The following is an 18,227-nucleotide window of genomic DNA, read 5'->3' as shown; positions in this document are numbered from 1 at the left end:
CAAGTTTCGCTGGCAGCGCCGTCTAGTACCATTCCTTCGCTTTGGGCTTCGTAGAGTAGAGCACCATGAAATAGGCGTGGCATGCGACCACCTTGCTTCCGCTCTCGAGTTGCATAGTGCCGAGAAGTTCCCCGTTCTGCGAATAGATTAACGTTCGTATACCAATCAGCGATGAGAAAGGTAAAAAACAATGTCCTGATCACATCCACGAAGCACTCTAGTTAAAAAACGAGTGAGTGAGTGAGTGAGTGAGTGAGTGAGTGAGTGAGTGAGTGAGTGAGTGAGTGAGTGAGTGAGTGAGTGAGTGAGTGAGTGAGTGAGTGAGTGAGTGAGTGAGTGAGTGAGTGAGTGAGTGAGTGAGTGAGTGAGTGAGTGAGTGAGTGTTCGTGCGAGTGCGTGCGCGCGCTCTATTCAGCCCTTCATGTCACTGTCCATTTCGCTTTTGTCAAAACAAACACGTCTGTTGTCGAACTGCTATTTATCATGTCTTATATACTACTTGATAGCATAGAGACATGTATTGCTCTCTAAACGAACTAATGAGTTATACCGTCCCTTCCATCCCATATGATATGAGCGAGAAAGACATCAGTAGCAAACAAACCACCCGTTGCGTCAGCTGTCAAGTCACAGTCCGGCAGACTAATCACTGTGGTACACACATACACACGCATACACACTGACTGACTGTGTGTGTGTGTTACAGTCAGTCATAGTGTGCGTAGGGGGAGGGCGGTGGAAGGGGAGGCGGCAGGCTAACATGTGGTCGCATCACATTATGTTACAAGAGAACTTGAAGGTGGCCTATTGCTCGCATGCTCGGAAATGGACCATGCATTTGGGGCGTACTTACGCCAATGTGTTTGGTGAGCTTCGGCGACAGCTTGAATTCCAGCGTGCGGTAGTATGTACCCGGGGGCACGGGGCACTGGGCATTGTTATTGGGCTCTGTTCCGTTGCCCAAAAGCAATGTCGTGTTCTTGTTCGCCTTGCAGAGGTCGTACACGCTGCAACAAATGGGTCGCACATATTGTGTTACATGCTACAAGTGACAGCACAATTTACTGCTTCATCAAGTAGAGCGCCCTGTCAAGTTTAGTGGCATCTCAATTATGCTTCAAAAGGATGATTTGCTGGGCTAGATCGCAATCCATTTTTCCTTGTGGCGAACAGCGCAAGACAGCCTGAACATGAATAAAAAAAGATAAAAGTCGCGCAGACACTAACATCGTACACGTGTCATTCACGGAATCGTGCACACAGGGACAGAGACATGTGTTATATATTTAGCAACCATCGCATGAGACGTTCCCGCTTCAAAAAAATGCATCTGTCGTGCTCAAGGCCATAACGATAGCCTATCTAGTGTAGAGACGGACCATTAAAACGGGTTATCATCTCATACAGTGCTTTCTTGAAGTGTATTGTTCCACGTGGTGGATTAACTAACTATAAAAAGTCTCAGTTATTCGTGTGAGCGCTGTGTTTAACTTCGTTTCTTCTTGCTTCGTTTGTTTTAAGCTGCTCGCCATAAGAAAATAGTTAATGCAGATTCAGTGCCGACTTCAAGCGCATTGTACGACCCACAATATTTCCTTCTGACAATAGCGTTTGTGGACATTGCCAATCTCGGAAGGTTACCAGTAGCCCTTTAAGCTGACCGAGACGCAGTGAGACGATCACAAGAAACTCTAAACAAGAAGTTTGTTTCTAGAACCTTCATATAAAGCTGTCAATGGCTAGCTACAAGGTTGACATTCGAGCAGTAATAGCAGAAAACGCACCACACCACTGAAGCGAATAATCGTGCAGTTTCATTCAGTCCTACCAGCTCCCTTAAAGTGAATGCTACACTAGCTTTCATATTTTAATACTAAGCAATGTTATAAATTACGCTTGCTGGTATTTTACGATGGAACTTCGTAGCACGAGTACAGAAAGCTTACTCCCGGTACAAACCTAGAAAGCAATCTTGTTTACGCGTTTGACCTTGAAGGTCAGCCGCCCTCAAATCCCTCCTATTCCTCCTCGCACGTACGTCGTCATAGCGACGCACCAGAGGCGTAGCAAAGGGGGGGGGGGGTTGGTGGGGGTTCAAACCCCCCCAACATTTTTCAATTTTGCTTGCATATATAGGCACGCACACATACAAACGCACGCACGAACACACATAAGGTATGGTTGAACCCCCCCCCCCCCCTCCCCGAAAAAAAATTTCTGGCTACGCCCCTGCGACGCACATGCGCAGTGTCGGTTTGTTCTCTCCCGCGTACCCCTCTATATCGCTCGGCAAGTGCCGCGAGGCGGCGGGCGCGCGCGCCCCGAGACCTCAACTTCTGTCACGTGACTCTGGTGCCGGAGTCCATACGAAGAGAAATGGGGACAGACTGCCGTTGCTTGCCGCGCGGCGGCGCCTTTAGCGGTAGCTTGTGCTATCTCTCGACAAGCTTCGTTTAACCGTGTTTAACTGCGGCATTTTTTGTCTTGTCCTTTCTCCTCTGACGGCGTAGTTACTCTAAAAGCTCATGCGTGCAACAGTGAGCGCAGCCTAACCGAAGCCGTCGCCAGTAGCAGCACATACCACTTCACATAACGCATAACAAGAGCTCACAGCCGTAAAGGGGTACTATTGTTACCAAACGTTTTCGTAGATTTCGCTTACCAGCTTCCGAAGCCGTCAATGCATGGCACGATGTGGCCCTCCGGCGTGAACAAAGCCAATCTCAGTTTGAGATCCTTGAGAATTGCATCGTAGACGCGCAGCTTAATCTTCGCCTTCATAGTCGAGTTCACCACAGCATCCTTTGTTGTCACACGCATTATCTCGGCAGTGTGGTCAGCTGCGTTTTAATGAGCGGTCATTAGCACGCACCTCGCCCATGTGTCCATGCAGATAAATGGCTTCTCTACACAAAGTGTAACCTGTTCTATACAAAACTTCGTTCTAAGCATATATTCATGTTATGACATCATACTATGTGTGTATCCTCTGCGCCATCAAATAGCTATACCATTATGCAATTAATCACAGACCACGATCACCTGAAGAAAGATGGCTCCTCTCAAGGCGCCTTGTCTAGAAATCTCATGAGATTCTTGTGCGTACAATTGTGCAACTATTTTCGTGGTTCGACCTCCGCGCTTCGAAAACGCGGGGAGGTTTACAGCCATTTTACAAATGCTTGAATCTCTGTCCTGAAATGAACTAACGATGGTGTTTCGACAAGGGTAGCACAACAAGTAAACATCTGACGAAGCACCACGGGAATCGTAGTCTGCTATTGCTTTTCACCTCTTATGAGAGTTGGATGTTTCGTACCGCGCCACCGGCTCTTTCGTTTTTGGTTTAGCACCCATCTGGGACCCTTCTTGGGAAACACAGCAACTTGATTCAGAAAAGAGGTGAGTGTTATTAGGTCATATGCATGATTTGTTGAACATTATTTCACTTTGTTTGACGCACAGTTACGTAAACTTCGTTTCTTTCTGTCCGGAAAATTAGTCCCCGCACATGTTCGATTCCACTGTTCCTAAATGTTCTCTTACAACCTGTTAGTAGGTAGGTGGTTTCAGTGAAAGGAAGTTTCCTAAACAGCGTGTTCATCGCGCTTCAAAAAAGCGGTCACAGTTCAGCAGCAAAAAGCCCACTCTACCGGGATACAGGCAGATATTTTTTTTATCAAATAGAAGCACTTCGGTTCTGAATAGCGTCGCATCAGTTTCTATCACTGTGTCACTTGATATTCACAAGTGAACGCCAGCTTTTCGATTGTTGAGATTCGTTCGCATTCGATCATCTTCGTATCATTGCAGCCTTCGCACAAGGACACAGTGGTAGCGAGCAGTATCGTCTGTGCTCGTTATTGTGCGCGCAATAAAAAAAATCAGAATTACAGGCCCACCTTCCCGTGTAGGTGCCCCTCTCATCTACAATTCTGATTTACAGAAAACTCCACTGGTTCATCCCTTACTGTGAAACTATAATTTAGACTAGTAAGCTGTTCCCCAAGATCTAGGAACCTCCCTCGTTGCCATTGATAGAAGCCTGTACTGCATTGCACATTACCGTGCTCTGCACCTATTCGCATCATTGAATTTGATGAGAGCGAGAAAGATTGCTATTTTCAAGTTTAAAAATACAAACACACTGAAACGGACGTCATCCATATTCTCGGCAACTAGCGTGGCTGTTAGTCTGCACGAGTCAGCTCATATAATAACGAGACAGTGTTGAAGAACATAGATCACGCCTGTTAGCGCTAACCAGCTACGACCAACCAGAATGCATGACTGTTAGTCAAATCTGTTCAATTAACGTGGCTGTTCGTCAGCGCATTACGTGTAGGCGTCTTTCTGTTCCTCATCTGAATAAGGCAGACATTCAAGTGAGGTTGATGCCTTGAAATGACGAAAAAATATTAAACAGGGGATGTCGCTGGAGCCAATGTTTCGACAAGTAGAGGTGTCGCGACGACACGTAGACAAATACATAGTGTGGACTTGACAAATACAAGCCCACTTCTCCAAACGTTGGCTCCAGCTGCATTCCGTGTTCAACGATTTTTCATGATTCCTCCTATAGTTTCTCGCACTGTTCATTACTGACTTAGTGTATGGACATTTCTAGTAACAAAATCGAAGAACTCGTCGACTGAAAAACTACAACGGCGAAACGGACACAGGACTTGCAGGAAAGACGCTCTGTTAGTCCTGTGTCCCTTTCGTCGTTGTAATTTTTCATCTATAAGTTTTTCGTTCTGATTCCCAGAAATGTCGCACCAACTAGCCGAATAGTTCGCGCTTCACTGTACTGAATGTTCACGTGCGTCTGGTGAAGCGTTTTGCCTCAGTAATGTAGCATGCGCAGGTAGTGCACCGAGGTGCTCAACTTACTATCGCATCTGAGCATGGGATGGTACTGCACGGGGCTTTCTCCGCCACCGCCGAGAGATCCCAGCAGCACGGCGACGATGGCGAACGTCATGGCGGCTGGCTGTGGTCTAAGCGACACAAAAAAATGGCCTACGACTCCGGGATCAGCCTCAGAGGAGGCTATTTAAGTGGCCTTTGTAACGACGCCTTCCCTTCGCACCGACAAAGAACTGAAGTGAAATGAAAGAATAGAACCCCTGAGTAAAAAAGGAAATGCATTTATAGAAGCTGCACGACCGTCAACAATAGCACCCTGTTTTTGTGAGTGACAGCACGACTTCTGACTGTTCTTCTCATTCTTTATTGGGACAGTGAGTCAAACCTAGTGTCGCTATCCCTTTCTCATCTCTTTCGCCCTCGCGTAGTTGCATTTAAAAAAAAGCCCTCGATTGGAGGCAGTCCGAAATAGTGGTTCGAATAGAAGCAATTTCTAGGTTTTTCTCCAAAAACTAAGATTGAAGGACGTGCTTTATTTCCCCCTAGTTATCTCTGTTGAATTTTCATCCAGCTGTTTAAACGACCATTCAAGGGACAATCGTCTTAGTCATAAGTAGAAAAAAACCTCGTTCAAACCAATGCTTCGATCTTTTAGGCAAACTTCCAAAAACGAGCTTCTTGAGAGAATAGATGTACGTAAAGTTGGCAACGTAAAACAAAAATTTGCGTGGACTCCTTGAACAGCGACTCACGTCCAGTTCGAAGGCTTTCTTAAAGTGAGGGATATTGTGATGAGAGGCCTCAAACAGGTGTGAAAGGAAACTAGGATCTATATTCTGACTTTCCATATGCAGAAACAAAAGCTGCTTCGGTACTCTTTCTTTTTCAATTTTCGCTGATGATTTCAGACGACGTCTGTAGCAGTGGAGAACACTGCAGCGCGTTAACTTCATGAAATTGTTCTATCGACGCAAACAAAGCTATCTTTATCTGACTGTAATTTACATGCATCACGAAAATTGGTTTTGTACTGGTGTGGCCTGCTTATACTTAACAAGAAAATGATCAGTATGACCTTTCTGACTTTACTTATTTCTGTCGCAAATCCTGAAATGAGTGACTACGTCATTCCTTCTAACTTCATTTCCAGTTTTTATGAGCACGGTATGCAGTCAGTGTACTTATGGCTCTCTTTCTATCGCTTTTTTTTTTCAGCGGACATGTTTAAGAAGCCAAAATTCTTCAATCTTATATTTTAGACTGTGTCGACCTTCGTACCGCACATAGGCAACTTCTTTTTTATGACTTAACATTATTGTACAAAACGATGAACGTATTAGAACCAAAGATAACAGAAAAATTCAGTAACATAAGACCACGCACACTCCTGAACAATATGCACAGAACCACAAGTTCCTGCCAGAATGTTCCTGTGAACATGCAAGTAAGATTTCTTGTGAGCCGCAAAAAGTGTTCGATAGGTTCTCCAATAGACGACAACGAAACGCTGTTTGTAGATAAAACCATCGGCCGTGCCTCAAAACGTAGAACAAGCCCTCGTCGCATTCAGGCAGCAATATTTCAGCAGTAGCAGTGGGTAGTCTCGATAGCATGCCACGTTACAATAACTGATAAATTGGCAACCATCACTCATATATAGGCGAATAATAACGTATGCACTCGAAATCTATAGTTCAATGTGCTAAGAGTGCCCTCACAAAGCGTCGCTTATTCTAAACACTATCGGATAACCTAGCACTCTGAACCACTATTACATGGCCTTTGTTTCGTTTCCCTCAGAAAAACAGTACATCTCACGAACCTGCTGGTACTCTCAAGAACACTTTATAGGTTTTCGCCCACTTGTGTGCTGTTTACTGGCAAGCAAACGGACCATTAAGTTTGATTCCTCACAAAGGAAAAAGCGCTAAGTTGACATTATTTTTGTTTATGTGCATTATCTCATCATTAAATGAGCACACTTTTAATACCACCGACAGTCCGAAACATTCTCGCAAAAGTATATAAAAAGAGGGAGGATCAGAGAATGTGCGCAGCTTGAAGTCTGGAACGAACAGCAGAGCTAGTGTTCGACCTAGCTTCTTCTAAGTTTTGGCTAGTAATGCCGGGCTTTTTGCTAGAGATGCTAAGTGTTTGCTAGTAGTACTAAGTATGGCGAGGCTTCGCTATTACTCTCCCGTTTCGGTCGGTTCCCCGCAAACGTTACGTGGTTTTGGCGAAATGTCACGTTACTAGCTATTACCTGGTTTTGGCGGGAACATAACGTCACTAGTTGTTAAGTAATGTTGTAATTTTCCCGGAATATATCAAGGAAACATAGTCAATTTACTTTCCAGGTTCTCTTTTACCTATTACGCGGCAATAAATTCTGTTCCCTACTTGAAAGATGCCAGCACTTGGCATTGTCAACGGCATTAATCGTATCGTCTCATCGCAGCCCAAAACACTATTGTCAAGCCAGGAGAAGATGCCGAACAATACATCTCCGTTTCACCGTGACTTCAATACAATACCTGCTATAACGAACGCATCTCCTAAAAAATGCAAAAAAGTTTCGCGACATCAGCAGCTGTGCGTATACTGCAGGGTTGGATATCTTGCTGAAACTGTCGATATCACCGGTTCAGTAATTTTGGGCATATCATCTTATGCCATACAAGAAAAATATTTGGCAAACATGTCTTCAGCTCAAAAGCATACATTACGACAAAATAAATGTTAAAGTTTTTGAGACTTCGATTGCAAAAGTTTCCTTAAACATAGGCAAGGCAAATCTTTGTTCTTGCAGTATACCCCTGTGTTATTGCGCCTACTTGTCAAGACATTAAGCAACAACATGCGTCCATGCACATTTGACACATCAGTTAATACAAAGCCATTTCTTAGCACAATGAACACAGCAGCATTGGTACAACACCTCTAAATGTGAAAAAAAATAATAATAAAAAAGCAATGATTTACAACATGCACTGCAGATGTACAGTGTCGCTCATGAGTTGCAACACGGTGGCAGTGGTTGAAGAGGCCCCAAACCGATACTCTGACACCGGCAAACGTGAACCTGGTTTTGAAAATAACAGCAGCCGAAGCCATGATTACGTCACTGATGGTTTTCTACGTCGACGCCACCATGCAGAGTTGACGCCGCTTTGACCGCGGGCAGCATGTTGCGACAAATATTGGGCGTGATTGTACGTTCCAGCGCTAATTGTACAACGGTGTACAAAAATGCCAATATTTTGACGCGTATTTTTATCAAAGTGATAAGAGGGAACACCCCCATTCATTCATATCTCAATTACGTCCAAAAGTCTCCACTGTTTGAAGCAATAAGACTGCCTCTCCGGCACGAGAGAAGGAATTAACAGAGAGTAGAGAGCGCCTTTGAGAACGTTTCGTGTGCACGCAAGCGCGCTCAGGTGCTTGGCGCGTTCCCACGACGCTGTCGGTTTTGTCAAGAACTTCCCTCGTGCAAGCAGGCACGCTGAGACACCGCGCGTTTTCACGACGGAGGCGGAGTTTCCTGGAATCACCGTTATGCTAGCGATTCGAGCTGCCAGGGTTAACTGAAACATATAAATTTCTGCCGTAAATTCTTGTTTCTTTGCTGGCAATAAATCAAAGCTGAAAAGTAGCTTTTCTTTGCAACATTGACTTATTCAGCATACTTGACTAATAATTAGGGGTGTGCGAATATCAAATTTTTCGAATACGAATCGAATACAAATATCCACCTTCGAATATCGAATCGAATATCGAATATCAAAGGAAAAATGCCTCCACAGTAACGATATTTTATTTAACATGTAGCTATTTGAAGAAAAAGAACATTAACAGCCTGACTGGCAACATAACATACACAGCTATCTCCAGAACACAATGTCCAGGCTAGCACAATGCACATCACAACACAAGCAAATATCACGGCACAATGAAAGTAATGACTACATGTTATCATGAAGCAATATGAGTTACGTCGGAGATGCACCAGCAATAAATCATACGTATTGGGGCGCTCGTCGCAGGCAGATATCGTGCCTCTGTGTACCTACGATGTTTATCGCTCCTCTGGGCAACGTTTTTAGCGATACGAACGCAGCAGAAATGTGGAAGACGAGTTATTTTATGCATGATAATCGAATCGCATATTCGATTTTTTTTAATATTCGAAGTTATCGAATATTCAAAACTATTCGAATACACGATTTTCGAATCGAATACGAATATTTTGAATGTAATATTCGACGAATATTCGAAGCTTTCGAATATTCGCACACCCCTACTAATAATGAATTCAAGAAGAAATAAAATAAGAAATTTTACGTGTTAAACGCAGGGAATGATATGACACGCACCGTGATGAATGACTCCGCAACCAATTCAACTAATCACTTAGAATTCTTTAATATTCACCGAAATCTCTCTGCTTGAGCTTTCTGCCATTTCTCTCAAAGAGAACTGTAGCCTCCAAAGTCGGTATTTAACCCGTTACCTCGAGTTAGCTCTATAAAAACAACCTCTATAAAAACAACCAGGACATGCAAACTGCTCAAGTTTTTCGTCTGGCTGTGCCACTGAGACAGGAATAATCGAACCACTTAAGCAAGAACCTCCAAACACGTAACAAATATCATCAAGCAAATCGCCCCACGATGTTGATTACAATCTCATTTTACCATAACCTAGCGCGCATTCAAGAACACCAAAAGCAAATAAAATAGAAAATTGAGCTTAGAATAACAGAGAGCTGAGCTAGTTGGTAAGTATTCATTCTAAAAAGACAGGGCGTGCAAACACGGACACAAGAAAGAAGTCAGGACACCACAAACGCCGACTAACAACCGAAGAGACGCACAACGGCGGAAAAGAAAGAAGGCACGAAAACTTATCTGCGCATGCCCATGCAATAGGCGACCCTATCAATCCGGCACGCATGGGGGTCTACGTGGAAGATAACTATTAAGGCATTTGATTTCATCTTTATGCAAGTTTATCGATGGTTGGCTCACGCATGCGCTACCATTATTCTCGATATGCCCTGCTTCAACCATCAGGCGCGTTTCTTCATTTCTATGCCGGTACAACACTGCGCATTCATCGAATTTTGGCGTGCACTTACAATCTCGACAATGTAAAGATAGAGAGAGGCACACCTTCTAATTTTTTGCGACATTTTATTTGTATGTGTGTGTAAATGTGCCATACATGAATTGTACGTGTTGCCTACGCGTAATTTCATGTCTTTATTTATGTCCGTGTTACTGAATTATGTTTTGTCTTTCTCGTGAACGTATTTCTAGCAAGCAAACGTTGTGTTCAATTGTTATTGACGTTAACCGTCTGTGATACAATAAATTTTTCTAAACACAAAACATCAAGGTACTTCCATCAAGGCTGGCTCGTTTCTTTTTTATCGAGTGGCAATGCTTCTATACGTATATGCCTTGAAGATATTTTCCTTCATGAACAATTCGTACTTGTGCAAAGCCGCCTTGTTCCATAAAAAATAACCACTCCTCGACATAAATGCAGACTTCGTTCACAAAATACGTAGGACAGCGTAGGCTCACCAGGGTAATTTATAACATTATTGTAATCGATGTATCATCGTGTTCGTTGCGCTAGAAAGTTCTCCCTATGAAAGACCATTCAGCAACGGCCACTGTAAAGCTTGGTTTTGCAACAGCGGCATCTCCTATGTGCACCCTCCGGGCATAATTTACGTGGCATATCTCTGGCTAATGCAAAATTTCTTTTCTATTAGAAAATGATGCTTCTAATTTTTAAAATGACGCGAAATACTAGTACATGCTCATAATTTTTATTCCAGGCAATGTGCCAGGCTGAGCATAAAACAAGATTTTTCGCAAGTCTCACACTCTTTTGACTATTATTGCGGGTGTAGTTCATAGAATATGTTTACTATAACTTCAAATCGAAGGGCATAGAAATATTGACCTTACGCAAAAGTTATGCATGCTTCTTCACTCGTTTGTGATGATCAAGGCGTTCAGACTATATCTGTGAATGACATACAACAGCCGGAAAACTCACTCATGTGTTGACTCTCTCAGACACACTCGGACTAAGATCAAACCGTGAGTCGGAGTGTAAGTCAGGGTGACCAATACTTGCATGAGTCTGAGTCCGAATCAGTTCGGTAGAGAAATATCTTACTGAGTTTGAGTCTGAGTGAGCGCTAAGCATAAACACATTTCTGTATTGAGTGTGAGTCAGCCCCACATTTTTTGCCGACCGATGACAACAGCTATGTAACTTAAAGGGGCCCTGCAACAATTTTGCATCATGGTCAGAAAACGCTGCCGATCGGTAGTCGAGGCTCCTGAAAGCACGCGAACCAAACATTATAGCGCAGCATGCGGCCTAGAATTTACAATCGATTCTCAAAGTCAGCCAGAAATCGCTCCTTCTTCCCCCTACAAATGATGTCATATACCCAAATTACTGCGCTATATACCCAACGTCCACGGCCATTGGCTGATTTGAAGCATCGAACGCTCCATAGCTAACGTGGCCGCCGCAGGATGCCGATCACAATGAAAGTAAGCCTCACGTTCGATGAAAAAATTAAATGAAAGTGTTCAAGGTCATGACGTGCGCTGACGAAGAGAAGCATCTTCTTGCCTCCTTGCCATGTCCCTCCCTGCGTAGCTTTCAACGCACTCGCTGGTACGAAAGGAGAGAGAAAGCTCTTAAAGCGTGCGGCGAATACATGTATTCAGCTCGTACTTGACATTTCTAAAAATTGTTGCGGCAGTCAATTTGTAAGCAAATAAGCTCCCTTTGTGAAGCCATTGGACGATTACTCCGAAAAGTTTTGCAGGGCCCCTTTAACTTGCGGCCTACAAAACAGCTTTTATGAGAATTATGATTGTCTAATTGCTATTTAAATACACATGCAGTCTTGCGACACCAGTTCCAATGTTGGTTCCAGCGTTGTCACCTTTGCGTCTGATACGGCTCAATGAAAAGCCAGTGTGTGTAACTTGATTCTCAAACTCCACATTGCCATCCATACATAGTCTCTTTATTGGTCACAAAGTTCAGTGATCACCTCCATGCGCCTTTGTTCTCATCATCATCGATACGGCGTCTTAATCCCAAATGTCCGTTGTGGGCCGCGTCTTGAAGACTCGCAGGTGAAGTGCCTGGCACGAAAGCTTCTTGCCCTTGCTTTCCAACATCAAGGCAGCAATCAGGTTTCCATTCTGTAAAAGAGGTGTCACGAAATAGATTATTGCAGATTATATCACATTTAGAGTGTGTTCTTTTTAGTAGCACGAGCAAATTGACACTCTTGTTTCTCTTGCGAGCATAGCCCATCAAGCACTTACTTCTGGTTTTGCTAATACTCAGAAAATTTACTTTAAAAAACAAAACTGGTACTAAATAGATGGTTCTGGTCAAGTTAAGAATTACATTCAATACATGTGACATCCGATCATAAGTTTACTTATGATAAGAGCCAATTAATTGTGAGGATGATTGATGAAAATGAACTTATTGAGTTGATTGAAAGTGCAGACTCTTTTCTTGTGACCAACTGGGGATCGTTGCGGCATCTGGCAGAGCAGATCTCAACTACGCGCTTCTTTCTACGTAGCCTCAGAGATCCACTTGGGCAGTGCGAGAAACACAAACTTAATACAACAGGGAACACGAGCGCCGACGTGCGAGTGGCACTACCAGAACACCTAAGTCAAGTGTTAGGGTACACTCCACTTTTTTGCTTGCGGAGCCTTTTGGAAACATTTATGCCCTAAAAAATATTTCAGTTGGGCGGCTTATGAGAGCGCTGTGACTGACTGAGCGAGGAGCTCTTGAGAGAGACAGAGAGGTACAAATGAAGGAAAGGGAAGGAGGCAAAGTGAAATTGAAACAGGGGCGTAGCCAAGGAAGGGGGGTGGGGAGGTTGGGGGGTTCAGCCCCACGAAATTTTTTCGTTTTTCTTCCGCATATATACACGCACACATACAAACGAACGTACGAACATACATAAAGTATGGTTGAACCCCCCCCCCCTCCCGAAAAAAATTTCTGGCTACGCCCCTGAATTGACACACTAAGGCGAAGCCCAAAGGAAGCTGGAACAAAGAGCGGAGAGAGGATGCTAACAGTTACATTGATAGGGCTAAGCGAAATTTAGGAAATCAACTTCAAAAAGTATGCCAGTTCCTGCAAACAGCTCTCTGTTTCGTAAATGTTTAAGTGATTAGAAAATTTGGGTCTAACAGACGGTTTCTTCTAAAACAGCATAACGTAGCTGCCGTTGCCAAAGGTTCTCGTTAACCGAGCTTATAATGATCCTACGTTTATAAAGCTAACAAACATGGGTTAATATAGTTAAGCGCTTAAGGGTTTCTTTTTCGTTCACTGTTATATGCATATTGTTTCTGCTAAGCAGCGGACAGTATACATATAAATCTGGTCGGCATGGCATGTACAACCTACACTGGTGACGGAACCAACCATTCTCCGAGACACTTACACCAATGTACTTCAGCAGTTTCGGCGACACTCGGAACACCAAGTTGCGCCAGTAGGTGCCTGGCTTCACAGGACACTTGGTCGTCCACATAGTCATCTTGCTCTCGGGCACATCTTCACAAACGTCATAGACGCTGCAAAAGAACGTGAGTTTAGCGAATGAAGGGTGGTAGTGGTGGGGGGGGGGGGGGGGGGGGGGGCAAGGGTGCCACCATGAAGCGCTTTGCATCCGGTGAGGCTCCACGCTTAGGTCGACCACTTGTATACTTCAATTTGCCATTATTGCAATGCTAACTGGTCAGCGTGGAGCAGTTATATACGTGCGAGGCGTGCCTTTTGCAAGGGCACGAAAGACACAACGGTAATTCAAAGCGAAATATCCGTAAAGAACAATGTCTATGGCATCATTGCATATAATAGTGTTGGCTGTTATATGCAGTCACCAAGGTAATTCAACAAGGTACATCAGATAACCTCCACAATTTTTATTCATGTATGGGATTAAACGATCTCTTTCTCGATCAATAAAAACTATGTACGGAAAGAAAAGTGCGCTCCAACCGGGCCGAACTGCGCAAATACGAAGACCTGGTAAGGATGGGTTAATGCGTTTAAGGACAGAGTTGCACAACTGAGTTCATTCTTGAACAAAACCACATTTATGTGGCACATTTTCCCCTTTCGCGGTTCATCATACAGAGTTTATTGATGTGTATTGCTCTCTTGTGAGCGCTAAATTAACGTAATTTAGCAAGAAGCCAAGAAGACGTGGTCTGTCATCCCGCCTGTCATTTTCAGGGTACTTCATTAAAAACTGGAACTAGGCATGGCTGACTTGCATTCGGATTCCTGGCGATGTAGCCACATTTTAACATCACCATGGTCATGATCTTCATCACCATCATGATCATTATCATCATCATAAGCCTGACTGCGCCCAGTGCAGGGCACAGGCCTCTCCCATGTTCCGCCAATCAACCTGACCGGCGACAACAGCCTGTAATACACTTCCTCACTAAAGGAGTATTGGTCACCCTGGCGCGTTATTTGCCGACTACTTCCCATACAAATACGCAGCCACCTTTATGCGATCTAAAATTAAGAAACAGCCGCGCATTTTTCGTAAATAACTTTGTACAACCATATTACATGTTACCTTCAGGTGACTTGCCAGCCTTACAACCACTATTGTTCAGATTATCATCGATGTAGGAGCAACATTGCTCATATATCTAATCGTGTCTCTTTTTTTTTGTATGTTCTGATCTTATCCCATTGCCTGCTATAATTTCCTCAATTTCTGTCAGTATAATTGTTGCTGCTAGCAACGACAGTCACTGTAGCCATGCTTGGCGTGAAATATTGCTTGGAAATTTGGTTTTCAAGAGAATGCCCTTAAAGCCGCCGCTCATCGTCGTGGTCCTTGTTTAACATAATTCATTCATTGTTTCTTGTACTGCCTTTAGAAAGGGAATCCCCCTCCTTCAACTTGGGTACCAGTTTTATTTTACGTTTCTGAAGTGGCTCCTACCTCGACCCTCTTTCAAGGTCTTCTTAGTCCAAGTGCAGCTTAGAGTGCCGGCTACTGGCTCACTCAGGAACGCACTGGAGACTTACCAAGATCCGAAACGTTCGATGCATGGTACCACTGTGCCTTGAGGCGTGAAGAGTGCGACTCTCATCTTCAGTTCTTTCAGGATGGTGTCGTAGACACGCAGCTTGATCTTGGCAGTCATCTGCTGGCCAACAACGGCATCTCTAGTCACCACGCCCATGATCTCAGCGCTGTAGTTTTCTGTGGAGACATAGAACCGACAAGCTATACAGCCATACACAAGCAAGCTCTACTCAGGAAGCTTGATAGAGATGAGCATATGTGCGACGTTTCGTTTAGTCTCTGGCTCATGCTGGCCCCTGCGTATTCGCACAAGGGCCATTTTGGTTCAGGAATAACTTATCGCCCTAAAGCCTGTGAAATTAAAATAAAGTGAGCACACGAAGTAGGATATCACATGCAAAACTATCACTCATGGTTATTGAAAACTGAAAACTTCAATTACCCTTTATGTTTCGTGGTAAATTTTTCTGCGGCCTACTATGCAAATTTTTTTTCAGAACTGAGCTTTTGGGATCGCTTTCTTCTTCTAGCTCAACGTCTTCTAGCACCTCTGATCTTCAGGGTTATTAGTCTCTCAAAAATTTGATAAATGTGCGCACGTTAAATAAGATTTAATAAATGCGTGCATAAATTTCGAAAAGTGCTCTCAACTACATCACAGTTAGAGAGCTCATAGTTAACAGAACTGATATGTTGTCTTCGTGTGCTCCGTAGATTTCTACATCAATTCAGCCTCTATTATACTCCAGGCAACTTCCAGTCCTCCAGGTAACTCCATTGCCAGCAAGGGTTCTAGGAAAATACTACTGTAGCTCCCACATCTTGTTCTCCAAATTAACCATGCTGTAATGAATTCAACTCATCAAATTTGGGTTTCTTCGCGCCTATACGGTACAGCAAGGATGGCGACATTTGTGTGCACGATCTCAAAGCTAGTTTTCTTTCAAGAAAGGCTGACTGGGCGCATGAAAAATTATCTTGGGGCAACCGAAGAACTTGAACTTACGGCTACATTTGATCAGCTGGTGGTATTGCACGGCGCCATGCGCAACGTCGACCGCGAAAGCAAGGAGCACGGCGCACGCCGCAAAGGACATCATGGTGCCGGTGGGTGACAAGGATTAGCCGACAGTCCACTTCGCGAGCAGCGGGGAGGGAACTTTTTAAACCTCTGCTGTACGTGGTCCTGATGGCCAACTAACAATGACACGACAGCAAAGAAATGATCCACAGACCTCCTCTAGCTCACTGTTTCCTAGAGGCATTGTGGTGCTTGATGGGAAAATCGAGCAAGATATTGCTGCTGAAATCGTTGAAGTTTCTGCAGCCATCTGCTCCATTGTGATCACAGGTTTTTGTCATTGCCATAGCGAAGGTATCATTTTCGTTTTATTTCCAGTTTCTAGGAGAACTCTGGTAAGGTATTCAAGAAAGTCTTGACAAATATATTCGCCTTAGCAGAAGAAAACTTACGTGCGTTCTTTGTATGAACAGAGTTGACTCATAGCTTATGCTCCTTTAAATCATAGTAGTCGTATTGTTTGGCTCGGGAGCCTGCTAAATGTCCAAAGAAAGAAGCATCTATAGTCAGCTGCCTTACTAGTCCGAATAGAACGTTTGACAGGTGAGGTTTGACGGGATTCCTATTTTCGCATGTACTCAGTCCTCCATTTTATGAGCGATCAATCTCAGACAGCGTAGAGACAAAGAGCGGCTGTAGGACCCATTTATAAGCTCTATGTGCTAGCGTGATCTCAGGTGTTCCGTTAAGATAATTGTTCTTGATATACATATGTCTTTATATTTAAGGTAAATCCAGGGACAAGTACGCTGCTCAGAACAGTGTAGCTAATGAACTATCATATAAAAAATAATGTTAATTACTCACATGTCATCCCTTGGTTCTTTGACCTCCAACAGCGAAGTAAATTTGTTAATCTTTGCTCCGCTTTACAAAAGCGCAGTCCTAACTTATGAGGAAGACCGGCGTGTGACATAATGTGTTCGAGTGTTCGTTTCTAATAAACATCAATTATTATAAGCAGCGCTCGCGTTTCGGCCCTCCCCGCGGATATAATACAGACTCTGTGCGGGAAATTGTCATTTATGGCTATACTTAATTTTTGCCCCGGTAGACAACATACACGCAGGTCACGCCTCGGCTTCGCCTGCGTGCGCTTATTACATGTCCTCTTTGGAAATTTTTTACATTGTGAAAGGGGACGTCTGCGCTTCTTCGCCAACTCTGCTAATTCGTGCTTGAGGGTTAATTCCTGTAATCATACCGGAAACCTAGACTAAGCCACTTCCTGCTGTCCCAAGACCATGTGGAAAAATTCAATTTGCCTTTGTTGTCATGAAACCTTCACACTTCTGCGAGAGGTACACAAAGCACTAAGCATAAGAAAAAGTATATAAATATATAAGGCTGCTGACATTGCGCGCTGTTTAACGTTACCAGTTTCGCATTCTCTATGCGTCAAGTGATTAGAAAATCTAAACTTTTTATTAAAGCTCAACGGGAAACAGTGCGTTTATTTGAGTTAAGGCGTTACGCATGTGCCTTCTAGAACTGTTCCTTGATGTCTTAAAATGTCTCAATGGGTCTCATATCCCCCGTAATCTAAGGTGTATGAACATGTCTATTCTACAGGCCTCTGGGCTTAAAATTCCTTTTACAGTACATGCGTTGCAATTAATGGTGCCTCCGAATCTAAGAAAGGGCTATGTGGCTTGCAGAGAAGCTAAACAAGAGAAATTAACAAAAATATGAAGGCCTTAAGTCGTGAGTAGTAGTCCAATAAGGTGTTTAAAAAATGCTCGCTCAGGTGGCATTCTTCGGCCACTGTTTACCAGGAATCAGAGTTCTAAGAAGGTGATCGCCAATTGTATCGCTTGCAAAGATGTCAAGTCCGCGATACAAAAGCATGCCACAAAGTTTTCCAGACCTATAAAAGCTATTTCATGAGTTCGTTCAAGCACTTCTTAATGGCTTTCTGAACGGTTTTAAATCGTCTCATTTGCAGCCAGACCTACTGACAATTTTTTGTTAGCACATAGTCAACGAGCGCAGCGTTGTCTTTTGGATCCTTCACTAGGTATTTACGACACCTATGCCAATATTCAATAAATTTCCAAGAACCGTTGTCACTTGTAGTACACGAATCATTTAGAATCTCCACTGTTTTTCCTGCACATTGTAAAACTAGAG

The 18,227-nt window shown here is 43.6% G+C and overlaps 2 protein-coding genes across 2 annotated transcripts in view; both read right to left on the bottom strand.

The window, feature by feature from the left end:
- The window catches only part of LOC119402664 (uncharacterized), a 5,212-nt gene extending 50 nt beyond the window's left edge, over positions 1–5,162 (bottom strand). The window contains exons 1-4 of the mRNA XM_037669780.2: positions 4,894–5,162; positions 2,663–2,840; positions 854–1,007; positions 1–136 (exon numbers count right to left, since the gene is read on the bottom strand). The exon at positions 1–136 is cut by the window's left edge and continues 50 nt beyond it. Coding sequence (XP_037525708.1) covers positions 23–136; positions 854–1,007; positions 2,663–2,840; positions 4,894–4,984 — 537 coding nt within the window. The 5' untranslated portion in view covers positions 4,985–5,162 and the 3' untranslated portion in view covers positions 1–22. The remainder of the gene's footprint in view (positions 137–853; positions 1,008–2,662; positions 2,841–4,893) is intronic.
- A 6,754-nt stretch (positions 5,163–11,916) lies between these two features.
- LOC119402663 (uncharacterized) lies at positions 11,917–16,223 on the bottom strand. Its single transcript, XM_037669779.2, has 4 exons — positions 16,023–16,223; positions 15,016–15,193; positions 13,400–13,532; positions 11,917–12,119 (listed from the first exon to the last, which is right to left on the bottom strand). Exons 1-4 carry the CDS (start codon positions 16,114–16,116, stop codon positions 12,006–12,008), a joined length of 519 nt encoding a protein of 172 aa, XP_037525707.1. The 5' UTR covers positions 16,117–16,223; the 3' UTR covers positions 11,917–12,005.
- Between the last annotated feature and the right edge of the window lie 2,004 nt (positions 16,224–18,227).

This window comes from Rhipicephalus sanguineus, chromosome 8 (genome assembly GCF_013339695.2).
Source record: "Rhipicephalus sanguineus isolate Rsan-2018 chromosome 8, BIME_Rsan_1.4, whole genome shotgun sequence".
Classification (NCBI taxonomy): Eukaryota; Metazoa; Arthropoda; class Arachnida; order Ixodida; family Ixodidae; genus Rhipicephalus; species Rhipicephalus sanguineus.
Note: the sequence above shows the minus strand (reverse complement) of the source record. Positions and strands in the feature narration are given on the sequence as shown.

Excerpts from the sequence above, each read along its gene's own strand:
- LOC119402663 (XM_037669779.2), bottom strand. The coding sequence starts at position 16,116 with ATGATGTCCTTTGCGGCGTGCGCCGTGCTCCTTGCTTTCGCGGTCGAC. Across the intron at positions 15,194-16,022 it reads CCAGCTGATCAAATGTAGCC|AAAACTACAGCGCTGAGATC; the intron begins GTAAGTTCAAGT and ends ATGTCTCCACAG. Across the intron at positions 12,120-13,399 it reads AACTGCTGAAGTACATTGGT|AATGGAAACCTGATTGCTGC; the intron begins GTAAGTGTCTCG and ends CCTCTTTTACAG.